Source organism: Populus nigra, chromosome 18 (genome assembly GCF_951802175.1).
Source record: "Populus nigra chromosome 18, ddPopNigr1.1, whole genome shotgun sequence".
Lineage (NCBI taxonomy): Eukaryota > Viridiplantae > Streptophyta > Magnoliopsida > Malpighiales > Salicaceae > Populus > Populus nigra.
The window spans coordinates 586,936-602,065 of record NC_084869.1 but is presented as its reverse complement, the minus strand read 5'-3'; the positions used below and the strand labels follow the sequence as shown (position 1 = coordinate 602,065).

The 15,130-nt window shown below is 36.0% G+C and overlaps 3 protein-coding genes and 1 long non-coding RNA gene across 5 annotated transcripts; 3 read left to right on the top strand and 1 right to left on the bottom strand.

Annotated features, from left to right (window-relative positions):
* The first annotated feature begins 815 nt into the window (after positions 1–815).
* On the top strand, positions 816–1,628 carry LOC133678018 (uncharacterized). Its single transcript, XR_009835883.1, has 2 exons — positions 816–1,077; positions 1,218–1,628. It is a non-coding gene; the product is annotated as an uncharacterized LOC133678018 (long non-coding RNA).
* A 2,869-nt stretch (positions 1,629–4,497) lies between these two features.
* LOC133678907 (leucine-rich repeat receptor-like protein kinase PEPR1) lies at positions 4,498–8,409 on the top strand. The gene is made up of 2 exons (XM_062101421.1): positions 4,498–7,795; positions 7,918–8,409. Exons 1-2 carry the CDS (start codon positions 4,741–4,743, stop codon positions 8,298–8,300), a joined length of 3,438 nt encoding a protein of 1,145 aa, XP_061957405.1. The 5' UTR covers positions 4,498–4,740; the 3' UTR covers positions 8,301–8,409.
* A 490-nt stretch (positions 8,410–8,899) lies between these two features.
* Positions 8,900–11,007, bottom strand: LOC133678906 (uncharacterized). The gene is made up of 2 exons (XM_062101420.1): positions 10,792–11,007; positions 8,900–9,291 (listed from the first exon to the last, which is right to left on the bottom strand). Exons 1-2 carry the CDS (start codon positions 10,912–10,914, stop codon positions 9,196–9,198), a joined length of 219 nt encoding a protein of 72 aa, XP_061957404.1. The 5' UTR covers positions 10,915–11,007; the 3' UTR covers positions 8,900–9,195.
* Positions 11,008–11,504: 497 nt separating this feature from the next.
* On the top strand, positions 11,505–14,354 carry LOC133678319 (GRF1-interacting factor 3-like). 2 transcript variants are annotated; one of them, XM_062100609.1, is made up of 4 exons: positions 11,505–11,887; positions 12,762–12,838; positions 13,726–13,810; positions 13,947–14,354. In XM_062100609.1, exons 1-4 carry the CDS (start codon positions 11,834–11,836, stop codon positions 14,166–14,168), a joined length of 438 nt encoding a protein of 145 aa, XP_061956593.1. In that variant the 5' UTR covers positions 11,505–11,833; the 3' UTR covers positions 14,169–14,354. The 2 variants fall into 2 exon arrangements, with proteins under 2 accessions (XP_061956593.1, XP_061956594.1); XM_062100610.1 differs by lacking the exon at positions 11,505–11,887 and adding an exon at positions 11,940–12,092.
* Positions 14,355–15,130: the final 776 nt, after the last annotated feature.

The window sequence follows — 15,130 nt, the reverse complement described above, 5'->3', positions numbered from 1 at the left end:
TTTGTTACTCAAGTTTTTTCAATTATATTTTTATTTATCACTGATTACTTTTTTTAATTTATTTACAAAATAGTTTGTAATTTATGTAATTAGATGTGTTCATAATTTTTTTTATTTATATTTATATTTTTTTATATAAAAAAACATTTTGAAAAATTCTACATGTTTGATTTTTTAATCATATACTATGTTTTCAATTTGATCCTTATTCTTTTGATTACTTTTTTTTCTTGATTTTTTTATAAAATTTTTATTTTTTTTAATTTCACAATTAAATCTAAGTTGATTGTGTATTGTTTTTTATTATTATTATTTTGGTCTTTATTCTTTTTTTTTTAATGTTTTTATTCTTTTCAATTTAAGTATGAAATTAAAAATTTATTGTTGTCCTTTAATTTATTTTTTCTTATGATTTTAACCTTAATTATTTTAATTGCGATTCTTTTTAGATTTATTTATCTATTTTTTACTTTCAAGTCGTTCTTTAACATTTTATTTTATCCTGTGATATCATTCTTCCAACTCAATAGTGAATCATATGTGAAGTGAAAACACCAATACAACATGTTACTCAATAATAATATCACAAGAAATAAGCATAATCACGGCGCGCCACCATAATTTCTGGAGGGAGTGAAGACATGAGAGGATTTCTTATTGGGATTAAAATAATCCCAACAGGTCTAACAAATATTAGAAAACCACTAGCTTCTGTATTGCTCCGTCTTGAGCTGTGTTTTTATCTGTAAATTCCCATAAAAGACTATTATCTCCACTCAAATCTTGAGTTCTGCTGCTCTTGGATATGATTGATATTAATTTATTGACTTCCAATGAAGAGTACAGCAAGAAATATTCACTTCTTTTTCTCCACCAGCTGGGAATGGAACATTTGTACATCTAGGACTCAGCTTTGTGGGGGAATCCAGGGTTCAGGCTTGATTTGGCAGGCTCTATATGAAATTTACACCTTCATTCTATGTTTGTTGTTCTTCAACTTGCTTCTCCTTAAGCTTAGTCCAGGGTATCTAGGCTGTGACTACGCTGTTGATTTTATTTTCATCCGAAAGACTTGTGGTGGGTGGCTCATTCTCGACTTTATGTATTGTTTTTAAAGTTTATTTGTTCAATGTAGGATACATTTACTAACAATTTTTGCAGTTCTTGTGCATCTATGAACACTGATTGTTCCCTCTGTGGGCATTGTATCTCGTTAGGGCTTAATGTTGCATGTACAGATATAGGAAGCTCGTTGTGATCAAGTGGATAGAAATGACAGCTGAATCTGATTATAGGAACTGGTATGGAACATGAGCACAGCTTCTAGAGTCAACTATTCTTTTCAAGTCATGTATTCTTCTGGTAGGTGAAGGATTTAGTGAAGGACGATATGATCAAGTTCACTGGGAAAGGGGGAATTAATGTTCTTTAGGGAGGGCTTAATTAGGATGCTGGATTGGAATAACTATCATGTTTCTGAAGACTATAGCTAGATAATTGGATGAGAGGTAGAATTACAATTGAATTTTTCAGAAAATCGTATTTCCATTGTGGTGAGCAACTGTCAGTTATAGGAGGGTAGAGATTCTTTCTTCCTTACATGCAAATATCATCAATTTCCTCCTTCATTACAGACATATTTCTTTCTTTTATGATCATATTTCACATTTTTTGAAATATTTTTCATCTATGCATTATGCTTATCTGCATACCATTTTTGTTTTCTTATTATTCTGCATTATCCGTTACTCATTGGAAAGAATCCTAATCTACGTACCCCTTGATCTTTTAACTTTTAAAAAAATATCTGCATAACAATATTTTTCATCTTCTCAACTAGTTTCTTGTTATCCTCCAACGGCAGACTTCAAGTCAAGGCCTTGAACCTGTCAGGATTCGGGGTTTTTGGTATCTTGAAAAATTCCATATTTCCCATCTCAAACATTTGGTCTTCTTGACCTCGGTAGAAACATTTTAGTGGAGTAATCCCCTCCCACTTGGAAACTGTGGCCGACTTCTGTATCACAATGGCTTAGGAGCTTCAATATCTGCTTAATTACATTTCTAAATGTCATTCATAGTTCTTTAATTTCAGGTGATGTTCTCCCTAGGGTAAGCCTTGGCAATGTAAATTAAACACAAGCATGGCTGGTAATGAAAAGAAAGACAGCAACAAACAAGCTAAAACCAAAGGTAGTTCAAGGACACACTTGCAATTCCAATGAGGAAACGCTCTCAAGTTTTCGAACCACTAGAAATCATGAACGACCTTGTTTTTAATTACTTCTTTCTTCTGATCGTTCTAGTTGAGTAAATATTTTGAGAGTGTCTTCAAATATTCTCATGAGAGAGTTTCATCCCCTTAGATGTCTCTCCAGTTTAAATCAACTCTTTGGTCTCTCAACTGTAGATTTTATTATCAATGCTTAGTCTCAGGGATGGAGTTCTTAGCTTTTCATAGTATTTTACATGTGTTATACGCATCTTCCCTTCGCTTTGGCCCTTCCCTTCGTCCGTTGCAGCTGACACATTTACCTTCTCCTAGATTTGGAGAGTTAAATAGGTTAACTCACTTTTTATAACTCTGATCACTTCTATGCAGTTTCTTATTAAAGGCTGTTGGGAAAGCACTAGTTTTATTTCTCAAGTTAAGGTGCTGGTTATCCTCCGGATACTAAGAAGATAATCCATGGAGAATGGATGTTAATTAGTAGACAACACAGTAACTTCCTGTTAATGAATAGGAAAGGAAGGTGGCCTGCATGCCGTACTAGGTCTACAAAATGGTAGTGTAAAACATGGTTATTAAACCTGAACTTATGACTTTCACTTGGAAAACTTATGATATATAGAGCTATGGGTCAGAGTTTTAATTTAAATTAAAAAAATTATTGACCCAATTAAATTTAATTGACATAGCGAGTTGAACGTGACTCAATTACCTAACCAAATTCGATTATGAACATTTAAAGAATCATTTTTTTTAAACGATGACTTTTTGAAGAAGTTAGAAGTAGTTAATCTGGAAAAAGTCCACGGCAATGCAATTTGCTTCAGTTATTGGGAGAAACCTTGAATAGTTAGTTATTCCTTGATCGTAGTTCTTTCCCAACATAGATTCTTCCGAATATTGAAGCATTGTCTGCTCTTGAAGTTTGATTGCCTGTCAGTGAATGTCACCTTGATGGCACCTTACCAACTCAAGGTAAATTAAAAACTCTCCACCTGCCTACAATTATATCTATAAAAGATGCTTCCATCACTACTTTAATTTGACATGATTTGTAATAAATTGTTCAGGATGGTATGAACTGAAGAACTTGGTATATCTATAAAAGATGCTTCCATCACTACTTACCAACTCCAAGTCTGTGTTTTTTTTTCTGTTTCTTTTTATTTTTTTTTTATATTTTTCTATTTCATTTTGGCTATTAGCTTTATAGCTTTTTCAATATACTCTTGATGATTATTCAAAAAAAAAAAAAAGAACCGAAGAACTTGTTACAGTTAGATCTTTCTTGAAATAATCGAGGAGGTATGCTACCAGCTTATTTAGAAAACTTGCCATATCTACAACTATTGTCTAGAGTAAAATTAGAGCAGTTGACGACATTAGAGTTTATCAAGCTGCCAAACAACAATTTTGGTGGGCAAATACCTCCCCCATGCACCCTCAGTTTCAAACTCTTTTACCTTGAGATATCCCTATATCTAAGTGGTAACAAGGATTAATCGTGGGCGAGCTTGTAGTCTTTATGAAGGAAATAGAGTGCCCCAAATGATGCTGGTGCAGGTTTTTATGGCTGCTGGCAAGTGCATCATCCTATAGGCAGCAAAGCTCATTGTTGTGTACATGCTGAAATAGTAAGAATCCCAAATTGGAAATGGGACTCATCAGCAACAAATCTGGAGCAACCAACAGATCAGGAATGTCTATATTAACTAGAGAATCAGGCAAGCATTGAATATACAAAGGATGTAATAATAAGTTGTATTGGTAAATAATGTTTTCAAATTAGTTTTCAAATCAATCGAGATTAAATCCTCTTTTAAATTGATTTTAAGATGAATTAGTAGATGAATTGGTGAATGAACTCAAAAGAGCTTTTAAATCATCTACACACATAAAGACATTGGTGAATGAACTCAAAAGATGGAAGACCTAGAGCCTAGAGGTTGGTGCTGTGCAACAATCCACTTGTTTAACACGAGGTTAAAAGAAAGCATTGAATATACGAAGGGTATAATAATTTGCTAGGGTGCCTTTGTGTATACTTCATTGATGGAGAAATGTTGAAGTAACGTTGGCCCTAATGAGTCTTGAAAACAACATCATTTTTATATTGGTGACGTGCATGATTCTGGCTTAAAATAATAAGATGGCAGATGGCAAAAATCATAGTCACCTTATCTCCTCAACATGGCCCTTATTTAACTTTTCTTTTAAGCAAAGCTTCACATTCTCTCAAATATTCTAGTGTCAAAGTTGCACAAAACGACCAAAACGAACACCTTGCACCTCTTTCTTTACATCTGCTGCCATTAGTTTCCCCATAAAGAGCATTTGCCGCCCCACCTCATCTACACACATAAAGACATTAAAGTTTCATAGGAAACAGTAAAAAAACATTATAAATTCAGAAGAAAAACCATTACACAGACAGAGAATATTGCTCACAACTTCAGTAACGAAACCACTTCCTTTGTCATGTTTAGTTTGTTCTATGATAACTAGTTACCATGTTTCTGCTTCGCCAATGTTTTGTTCTAATCTCTCTTACCCTTTTCCAAGCTTCTTCACCAGCCTCATTACCTTCATCAGCAATTGACCTTCTCAAGTTCCAAGATAGTCTTCCGTTACTTTCTCAAAAGCTCTTGCCATGGAACCAATCAAGCTCATCTTCCTCTCCTTGCCAATGGCCTGGAGTTTCTTGCTATCCCAACAGAAGTTTTCAAGTCAAGGCCTTAAACCTGTCAGGATATGGTCTTTCTGGTGTCTTAAACAACTCCATTTCTTATCTCTGCCGCCATAAACATTTGGTCTTACTTGATCTTAGTGGAAACCATTTCACCGGTGTTATTCCTCACTTGCTTGTAAACTGTGGTCAACTCAATACCATTCTTCTCAATGACAATGGCTTGGAAGGTTCAATTCCTGCTGATGTTTTCAAATCAAAGAAGCTTGTACAGTTAGACTTGGGCTACAACTCTCTTTCTGGTAATATTCCTCCTGAGGTAAGCTTTTGCACCAACCTTGAATACCTAGGGTTGTATAACAATTATTTGAGTGGAGCGGTTCCAAGTGAAATATTTTCTCTGCCAAAGTTGAATTTTCTGTATCTTAACACAAATAACCTAACAGGGTTGTTGCCAAATTTCTTACCTTTCTGCGCAATCTCTGATCTTTGGATTCATGAGAATGCATTTTCTGGATCTCTTCCTTTTACTCTCAGTAATTGCCAAAACCTTACTGTGTTTATCGCCTCTCAAAACAATTTTGAAGGAGTCATTGCACCAGAGATTTTCAAGGGTCTTTTGCAACTCGAAGCTCTTTATCTTGATGGAAACAAACTTGAAGGGGAAATTCCAGAAACTTTATGGGGTCTTGAAAATTTACAAGAGCTTGTTCTTTCAGGGAACAAGCTGAATGGCACAATATCTGAGAGGATTTCTCAATGCCCTCAGCTTATGACCATTGCTCTTTCTGGTAATAATCTTGTTGGTCATATTCCTAGATTAGTTGGAACTCTCCAATATTTGACCAATCTAATTCTCTTTGACAACAAGCTTGATGGCTCATTACCTGCTGAGCTTGGAAATTGCAGTTCACTTGTTGAATTTAGGCTTCAGAATAACCTTATAGGAGGGAACATCCCTCCTGAGATATGTAATCTTGAGAATCTTGAGGTTCTTTTCTTGTCCAATAATTTTATTGAAGGCCATATTCCAAGGCAGATAGGGAGATTGAGCAACCTTAAAATATTAGCTCTGTATAGCAATAATTTGAGTGGTATAATCCCATCTGAAATCACCAATTTTACAAAACTCACCTATCTTTCATTTGCTCATAATGATCTTACTGGTGAGGTACCATTTGATCTTGGGAAAAATTCTCCAGATCTTGATAGACTCGACCTAACCTCGAACCACCTTTACGGACCAATTCCTCCTAATGTATGCAAAGGCAATAATCTGAGAGTTCTGACCCTTGGGGACAACAGGTTTAATGGGATCTTTCCGGTTGAGATTGGCATGTGTTTGTCTCTAAGGAGGGTGATTCTGAGTAACAATCTTCTAGAGGGGAGTATACCAACCGATTTGGAGAGGAACTCTGGGATTTCTTACTTGGAAGTTAGAGGAAACTTGATTGAAGGAAAAATACCTGCAGTGTTTGGTTCTTGGAGCAATCTATCAATGATTGATTTTTCAGGGAACAAATTCTCTGGCTCTATACCTCCTGAGCTTGGAAAGCTTGCAAATCTTCAAGCCTTGAGACTTTCTTCTAATAATTTAACGGGAAGCATTCCCTCTGACCTCAGTCATTGCAGAAAGTTAATTAAAATAGACTTGAGTAAGAATCAGTTGTCAGGAAAAATTCCTTCAGAGATCACTTCATTGGAAAAATTAGAAAGCCTTCTCCTTCAAGAGAACAAACTTAGTGGAGCTATTCCTGACTCCTTCTCTCCTCTTCAAGGTCTCTTTGAATTGCAGCTTAGCAGTAACATGCTTGAAGGTCCTATTCCTTGCAGTTTGAGTAAGATCAACCATTTTAGTTCAGTTCTTAATCTGAGCTATAATAAGCTTTCTGGTAAAATCCCTGGGTGCCTTGGCAATCTAGACAAGTTACAGATTCTTGATCTCTCATGCAACAGCTTCTATGGTGAGATGCCGACAGAACTCAACAACATGATCTCCCTTTACTTTGTCAACATATCATTCAATCAACTCTCTGGCAAGCTTCCAACTTCATGGATGAGAATAGTGGCTTCATATCCAGGGTCTTTTCTTGGAAATCCTGAACTTTGTTTGCTAGGTAATGATGCAAGAGACTGCAAGAATGTTAGAGGAGGCCATACAAGAAGGCTTGACCGGCATGCGTTGGCTGGTGTCATTATATGTGTTGTTATCTCTATGGCATTGCTTTGTTCTGTGGTTTACATAATAGTGGTTCGAGTCCTTCAACATAAATATCACCGTGATCAATCACTTCTTCGTGAATGTCGATCGCATACTGAAGATTTGCCAGAAGATTTACAGTTTGAAGATATAATGCGTGCTACAGAAGGCAGGAGTGAGGAATATGTAATTGGGAGAGGCAAGCATGGCACAGTTTACAGGACAGAATCCGCAAACTCCAGAAAGCATTGGGCTGTCAAGAAGGTGAGCTTGTCTGGGGATAACTTTAGCCTTGAAATGAGAACTTTGAGCGTAGTCAGGCATCGAAATATCGTGAGAATGGGGGGTTACTGCATTAAAGATGGTTATGGGTTCATTGTAACTGAATTCATGCCTGGAGGAACATTATTTGATGTCCTGCACAGACATGAACCACGCATGGCTTTGGATTGGGACACCCGATATCGCATTGCTCTTGGTGTTGCACAAGGCCTTTCTTACCTTCATCATGATTGCGTGCCACAAATCATTCACAGAGATGTCAAATCAGATAACATTTTGATGGATTCTGAATTGGAACCCAAGGTTGGAGATTTTGGGATGTCAAAAATGCTTCTTGATTCTGATTCAAGCTCGACGAGGTCTAGAATTGTAGGAACTCTAGGTTACATGGCACCAGGTAAGTCGCTTTCTACCAAGCTAAACCGTTCTTTCGGTTCATTAATCATGAAAAATTTATGTCGAAGCTCAAATACTAATTCCTGTCTTGTGTTTCTCCTTTTTCCTTGTCCAAAATTTCAGAAAATGCATACTCAATCCGATTGACAGAGAAAGTCGATGTATACAGCTACGGAGTCATTCTGTTAGAGATTGTTTGCAGAAAATTTCCAGTAGACCCCAGCTTTGAAGAAGGTCTGGATATCGTTTCCTGGACGAGGAAGAAGCTGCAAGAGAATGATGAATGTGTTTGCTTCCTTGATAGAGAAATCAGTTTCTGGGATAGAGATGAGCAACAAAAGGCTTTGAAACTGCTAGAATTGGCACTTGAGTGCACTGAATCAGTGGCTGATAAGAGACCATCCATGAGAGATGTAGTAGGTTCTCTTATAAAATTGCATGATAAGCATGAAAGAAGAGTAAATAACAGAAACAATTCGAACCAAAACATCTTATATCCTTCCTGAGTCCTGACCTGTTATAGAAAGTCAGGTTTTCATCAAGGCTCTCTTACACAGACCCTGTATTATTGCATGCTGAATATGCGTGAAATATAAAGACCTAACTTTGAGCTTTGATGCTTTCCATGTGCCAAAAAAGATGATCAGGATTGATCATTAGCGCACAACAAGCAGCTTTTTTGTTTTTTGCTGTGTTCCTTCCAAATGCCTCTAATAACTGTCGTCGAGGTGAGGTGGGAGGCTTGTCCTGCCAGAGCACAGCAAATCAAACAATATAGAAGCACCAACTAGTTCCCAGATAAAATCATATCGATTCAGGACAATCCATGAACCAAAATGCGAGCAACACTCATCTGTGTAAGTTTCCCATTTATCTCTTCCTATTGAGATAGGAAGCACAAGTACTGATTTTATCGCAGCTTATCATCATCTCAAATGAAAACTTCTATAGTTGCATCTGCAAGAATGGTGTGCATTATTTACAGCAATTACAAGTGACAAAAATGTCCAGTTACTAAGACGAATCCACACTCACGGATTCACGCCTTCGGATGATATGGAGCACCAAATAATAAGACTATCATTAGAAACTAACCAGCCGTTGCTAAAAAAAACCCAGCAACTTTTACGACATGATGTATAAATACTTTTCCAACATCTTACATAATAATATCAACCACGTATAAAATTTGAATACTCATACATTGCCAATCATCTAATAGAGATTGCAATCTTGCCTCTTCAGGAAGACTCTTTAAACTGATTGAGTATTACCATACAGAGTTAGGAGTCATGATTATTCTTTAACAAGGAGACAAAATCCATATAGAAACCAACAGCATTATCAGAAAAACATGTCTGAAGCCACAACATCAAACTACAGTAGAACATCTTGAATCTCCTATTCTGTTGCTTGCAGAGGCTGTGGAGCTTCACTTTGTTTCAATTTTTCCAATGCAGAGATCCGTCTATCAAGTGATTCATGAGCACTTTCCACCTGGAGAATGAAAGAGTAAATAATAGCATATGAGTAGCAAATTCACAAGTTCTCCAAACATGCACACAAAAAGAATCTTTCATGTCCTGTATTATAAACCCGCTATCCTACAGCCTTGCACATTCAGAAAAACTTAAAGAAGGAAACCATGGTCCTTCCTTTGAGAATAATGCTGCAGGTAACATCAATTGTAAAGCATGCATTTAATCCAGAAGAACAGAAAATCTTTAGGCTGGGGCTATTGACACTCCATCAGTTGTTAATGGCCCTTCACCTTTAAAGAGAGAGAAGTACTGTGCCATTAACACTTGATGGAGAGCTAATAACTCCACCCAAAAATTTATTTCATTGTAAAGCAAGAGCAATACTCCTACTGTTTCTTTTACAACATCTTATGAACAGATGATAACGGAATTAGCATTCTAACATTCTTCAGTCAGTTATGCCCTTTTCCATGTTGCAACAAGAGATTAAACACTTTGATGCAGCATTAAGGGGGGCAATGCTTGAAGAATGTTATATAAATCACGAAGATACAATCAAGAGATTAAAAATTGGATGTGCAATGGAATTTCAATTGGTGTCCTCTGATACCATTACCAGACTTGCAAATCATTCTCTACTATTTGTACGATTTCTCTAGACAAAAGTAAACCACAGTTACTTTTTTGACTTTCAAATGCATGTTTTCCACAAAAATTGCATTAGTTGTGACAAATTATGATTTGATTTCTGTCTGAACAGGCGACATGGAATTCTCATCAAAGAATGCCAGTAAGTAAAGCATCCTGCGAAAAGAGCCCATATAACCTTAAATTAACACAACCAACACCTAGTAACAAACACATAAAGACAGGGTAACACTGCAAAAGCGACCAACACCAGGAGCATAAAACACGCACAGTTACCATTAACAAATCAATCTTGTAAATCTACCTTCTCAACTTACAAGGATATACTTCTTCTACGTATTTCTCCCAAATATAACCTCTCTCCAACTAGCTTTACTGCTTCTATACCATTTTTATTGCCTCTTAGGATCCTCGATCTTCTTTAGTACTACTAAATTCCATATAAAAGAGCAATCAATACAGATGATCCGCATTCAAATATCAATCTACTAAGTGCCCAGTAAGCATATATTCTTCCACAACAAACAAAAAATCAAGAGCAAAAACCAAAACAATAAAAATAGGGAGAGAAAAAATTCAAAACCCATGATTAAAACTTCACAATAAGGACTAGTTGAACCTCAAGTTTCTACCTTTTTTTCTCAAATGCCAACAGACAAATACCATTCCACAACATGCACAACTCAAGCGAGGAAACACAGTGAAAAAGAGACGATAAAAATGAAAACCCATGATTAATATGTTGCAATAACGACCAATTGAGCCTCAAGTCGCTGCCTTTTTCACGGATGCTAAATGGAGTGAGTATTGACTGCAAAATTCAGCTTAAAAAGAGCAGTTTTTTTTTTTTTTTGATTTTGATGATTACCTGTTGAGAGATGGCATCATGGGCAACCTTGAAATCTTTGTAAAGGAGATAAAGTCCTGCAAATGATGCAGTTGCTGCTCCTGCAAAGAATGAAGCCAATCTCACTCTCAATACGTAACCCATTCTTTCTCTTCTTTTCTCTCTTCAATTCTAAAATGGTGTCAAGCCCTTTGTCTTTGCTCGCTGGTGTTCCTCCTTGTCTTGTACGACGACGTTTTCTATTTTAATGGTGAAATACTAATCATAAATCGAAACTTGAAATCTACTCTATTATATTTATATTCTATTATAAATATTTAGGGCGTAAAAAGCTTATTTTTTATTTATTGATTTTTTATTATTCATTGTATAAATATTATTTATTATTCAATATAAAATAAAAAATATATGTATTTAAGGCATATACATGAATATTAAATATCAAAATCAATAAATTAATTAATTAATTAATTTTCAATTTAGATAATAAATAATAATGTGGCAAGAAAATCCACCTACTACCAAACCAAACCCCCAGCCTTCCTACTCTCCTTGTCCCTTCCAGACAAAAGGGGTGCTTCCATAGCTGTAAAACTTTAGTAGGGAAAAAGGTCTAGGTTAGAAGGATCAATTGAATAAAAAAATTAAAATTATTAAAATCATGTTGTTTTAATAAAAAAAATTTTAAAAAAATCATCAAGTGTTAAGTTTTGAATTAATTGAAAGCTTTTACTAGGTTAGCCAATTTTATTTTTATTTTATTTTTTTTGTATTTTTTAACGCGGATTAGTCTAGATTCCATGTTAGCCAGCCTGACAGGTCCGACGTGTCTTGCCACACTACAAAACAACCCTTTGACGCGGCACCGTTTGGGAATCCTTGTCTTGTTACCAAATTTAGCAAAAGAGAAACAAAAAGAATACATTTTTATTTTTATTTTTCTCGAGGGTCATGGTGTAACCCTCAGAATTCTCTATACAAACCTTTTCCTTTCTTTGGTTCTCTCAATCTTTTTTTTTTAATTTCTTATCTGCAGTTAGGGTTTTTGGGTTTTGTTTTTTAAATGCAGCAGTCACCGCAACAAATGTTGAGCATCACCACTGAGCAGATTCAAAAGGTACACCCACTTCATATTATTTTTCCAAAAAGTTAAAATGTTGGCATGCTAGATATGTTTTTTTTTTGTAATGGATTTGGCCTCTTGCATGCATTTGTTTGTGGTAAGAGTAGTAGGACTTGTTTGTCTAACTTGTGTCTATAAATCCTGGACAATGGTGTTAGTTGATCAAGGTGTTACCTCTGAGCTTTAAAAGTTGATCCAGGTGTTGCCTCTGAGCTTTAAAACTTGGTTTTATTGAATTTTTTTGCTTGTTGTGTTTCTGGGTTGGCAAGGTTTTCTTGTTGTTGATGGGGTTTGTTTAAAGTTTAGCTCTTTGTTTGAGCATGTTTTACATGTATATATTGCTGGCCTGTTGGGAATTGTTCATATTCTCTGATTTTTGGTGTTCTTTTGAAAATAAAGTGAGGGATTGTGTGTTAGAGCAGAGAATTTTGATTACTTCCAAACAGAAAAGGATAGCAGTTTGGCTGTCATTCTGTGATCAAATAATTGATGAGGCACGGATGGTTACAATTGTTGAGGTAATTCAGAGGATGGTACTTTGGTGGTGGTTCTTCTGTTAAAAATGAAAGACAAGGCAGGTTTCGCCAATTAGTTAATGTTAATAAGGATTCAACATGAGTGTTCTTTTGATCTGCCTCTGGTTCTATTCTTTGTAATGGGGTTCAACGTAATTATGCTTTTGTGACCTACATTGAAGCATTTGTGTCAAGTAGATTTTTCTTATGCAAAACAGAGACCCTAACAACTTACTAATTAGTATTGATTTGATTGTTTGTGATGGAACAGACAATGCCTAAAAATTGGTTAGAAAATGAAATTCATTGTTTGATTATAAGTTTAAGATGGTGATTATTTGTGATTCATGCAGTACTTAGAAGAGAACAAGCAGCTGATTATGGCTATACTGGAGAATCAGAACAAGGGAAATGTTTCTGAATGTGCTTCGTGAGTTACAAACTATCTGCAATGCCATTTATCTTGTTTGTTCCCTTTCTGGCACAAAAATGGTGTGATCTGCCTAATTTTGAACTCAAATATTTTTGCTGAGAGCTTGATGTTTCTGACTATTTCCAATATCCAATGTAAACCAGTCCCCCCCACCCACATTTCTTACCCGCTCATGTGAATCCTTTTAATCTTCTCCTTTGTTGATGAGATTGCAAGGCTGTTCATGATATAACAGATCACTGATTAGCTTCAGTGGACTTTTTTTTTTAACATGGCATTGGAAACGAAGACTGAATACATAACTGAATGTATTATACCAACTGACAGGTAATTTGGACAACAACATTAAAAATCTCACCTCTGGCACTGCTTATTGGTGAATAGCACGTGTTGATTTGTTAAAAATGTTGGTTTATTAAAAGATTTATAATTGACATCAATCCTTAGCTCAGACAAAGTGTCCATTGAGAGTGAACGGGTAGCAACAACTATGATCTAGCTAATGTTTCTGAATCATCTGTGATATAAGATAAACCTAAGTTTTTGCATCATGCTTAATCTTGCAGAATTTTTGGCTCAAAATGAACTGGGAGCTATGAACTATTATGAGCTTCTCTTTCAGTCTTCGGTTCATCAGCTTCATGTAACTCTTATGAGCATCACCGATGAATCTTTTTCTTCCCTTACTAGTATATGTCACATTTGTGTCTTTTCTGAATAAAAATGTGAAAGGCCATCTTGCCTCTAACTCTCTCTCTTTCGATGTTGATGTTAAGAAAGAGAACGGAAAATTATGTTAGCTCTTATCTGCAACTTTGTGATTCATCTAGACAGGTACATATATATTCACACACTTGTTCTTGTAAAATTTGCCAATGATTCAGGTATCAAGCCCAGTTACAGCAGAACCTGATGTACCTAGCAAGAATTGCTGATGCCCAACCACAAGGAACCACAATGCCTTCTCAGGTAAAATTGCTGAACAAGACCTGAACACATTCTTTTTTCTTTTTTTTTTGGCTGTGTCCCCTACAAAAATTCATTTCGGCTTTGGATAGCCTGCTGTTGAATTTGAACTGTTTCTTCTGTTGAAAAAAAAAAATAGATGCCCCCTCAGCAGCCCGCAGTGAAGCAAGAGCAGTACATGCAGCCATCTCAAGTTGCTATGACTCAGCAACCAATTTTCTTCAATCAGAAGCTCCCTTTCCAAACGAACTTTCAGCATGAGCAGCAGCAACAGCTGCCACCACACCTCCAACAGCAACACTTCACCCAAGGACAGATGAGAATGAGACCCGGTGTCACTGATCAAGATTCTGATGCCTAAAACCAGCAAATTCTGATTGCCCAGAATGTCTGTAGTTTAGGACTGCCTCAGAACTAGCAGTACAGGAATATCTATTGAACTGCATTTTCTTCTGTAGGCTGTCTGGTTAATATATCTTGTAAGCATTACTAAGAGGCATTCTCTTTTTCTTTCATGGGTGTGTATGCTCAGTAATTTCCAGGTAAATCTGCTGCTATTTTTCTAGGGGTTCAGATTGAAAAGCTTCATACAAGTTGGAATATGGGGGCATTGTTTGGTTTCACTGTCAATTCTTGTTAAAGGCAGTTATTCACACAGTGCTGATGCGACATAAATTAAGAACTTTAACATATCATTCAAACAATGTCAAGGTTCAGAGAAACAATGTTATGCCCATGGCCATGCGGGTATTTGCATTGCGTAGTTGGAACTGGGGTTTCAAGTCTAAGGTAAGACACAGGACTGCTTTGGCGTGAAGATGCCTCAAAACTTTGATTAATTCTTGTTGTTCCTTGTGTGCTTCTCAAGTTGAGAGTTGTTTTCGGATTGTAGACTACACACAGCATAAGATGACTAAAAACATAAAAGTAATTATTTAATTTATTTTAAAAATACATTAAATAACTCGTTCTCTCTTTTTTGTAATGGCCACTTAATTTTGAATTGAGGGAGCACCCCCAGGCCCCAGCCACTAACAGAATATTCCAGCCAATAAGCTTTGGTCCCCAACAATGAGTGGATAATCCACACATCTTGATGATTTCACATGACCAATCTTTATTTCCATCAAGTTAAAGAGATCAAATAGCTCTCTATCGCAGCCAATATCTCTGATTTTCTTCTAATAAAAGTCACATATATCAAGTCAATAATATATCCAATTTCCCCATTTTAACAATGCTTGAACAATACTTGTCACAACATTCAACATCCAAGCCCCATGAAAGCTATGAGAAAGCCCATTTTTTTGTTATTTTGATGCA

Excerpts from the sequence above, each read along its gene's own strand:
- LOC133678906 (XM_062101420.1), bottom strand. The coding sequence starts at position 10,914 with ATGGGTTACGTATTGAGAGTGAGATTGGCTTCATTCTTTGCAGGAGCA. Across the intron at positions 9,292-10,791 it reads ATGATGCCATCTCTCAACAG|GTGGAAAGTGCTCATGAATC; the intron begins GTAATCATCAAA and ends TTCATTCTCCAG.
- LOC133678907 (XM_062101421.1), top strand. The coding sequence starts at position 4,741 with ATGTTTCTGCTTCGCCAATGTTTTGTTCTAATCTCTCTTACCCTTTTC. Across the intron at positions 7,796-7,917 it reads TCTAGGTTACATGGCACCAG|AAAATGCATACTCAATCCGA; the intron begins GTAAGTCGCTTT and ends CCAAAATTTCAG.
- LOC133678319 (XM_062100609.1), top strand. The coding sequence starts at position 11,834 with ATGCAGCAGTCACCGCAACAAATGTTGAGCATCACCACTGAGCAGATT. Across the intron at positions 12,839-13,725 it reads AATGTTTCTGAATGTGCTTC|GTATCAAGCCCAGTTACAGC; the intron begins GTGAGTTACAAA and ends CCAATGATTCAG. Across the intron at positions 13,811-13,946 it reads GAACCACAATGCCTTCTCAG|ATGCCCCCTCAGCAGCCCGC; the intron begins GTAAAATTGCTG and ends AAAAAAAAATAG.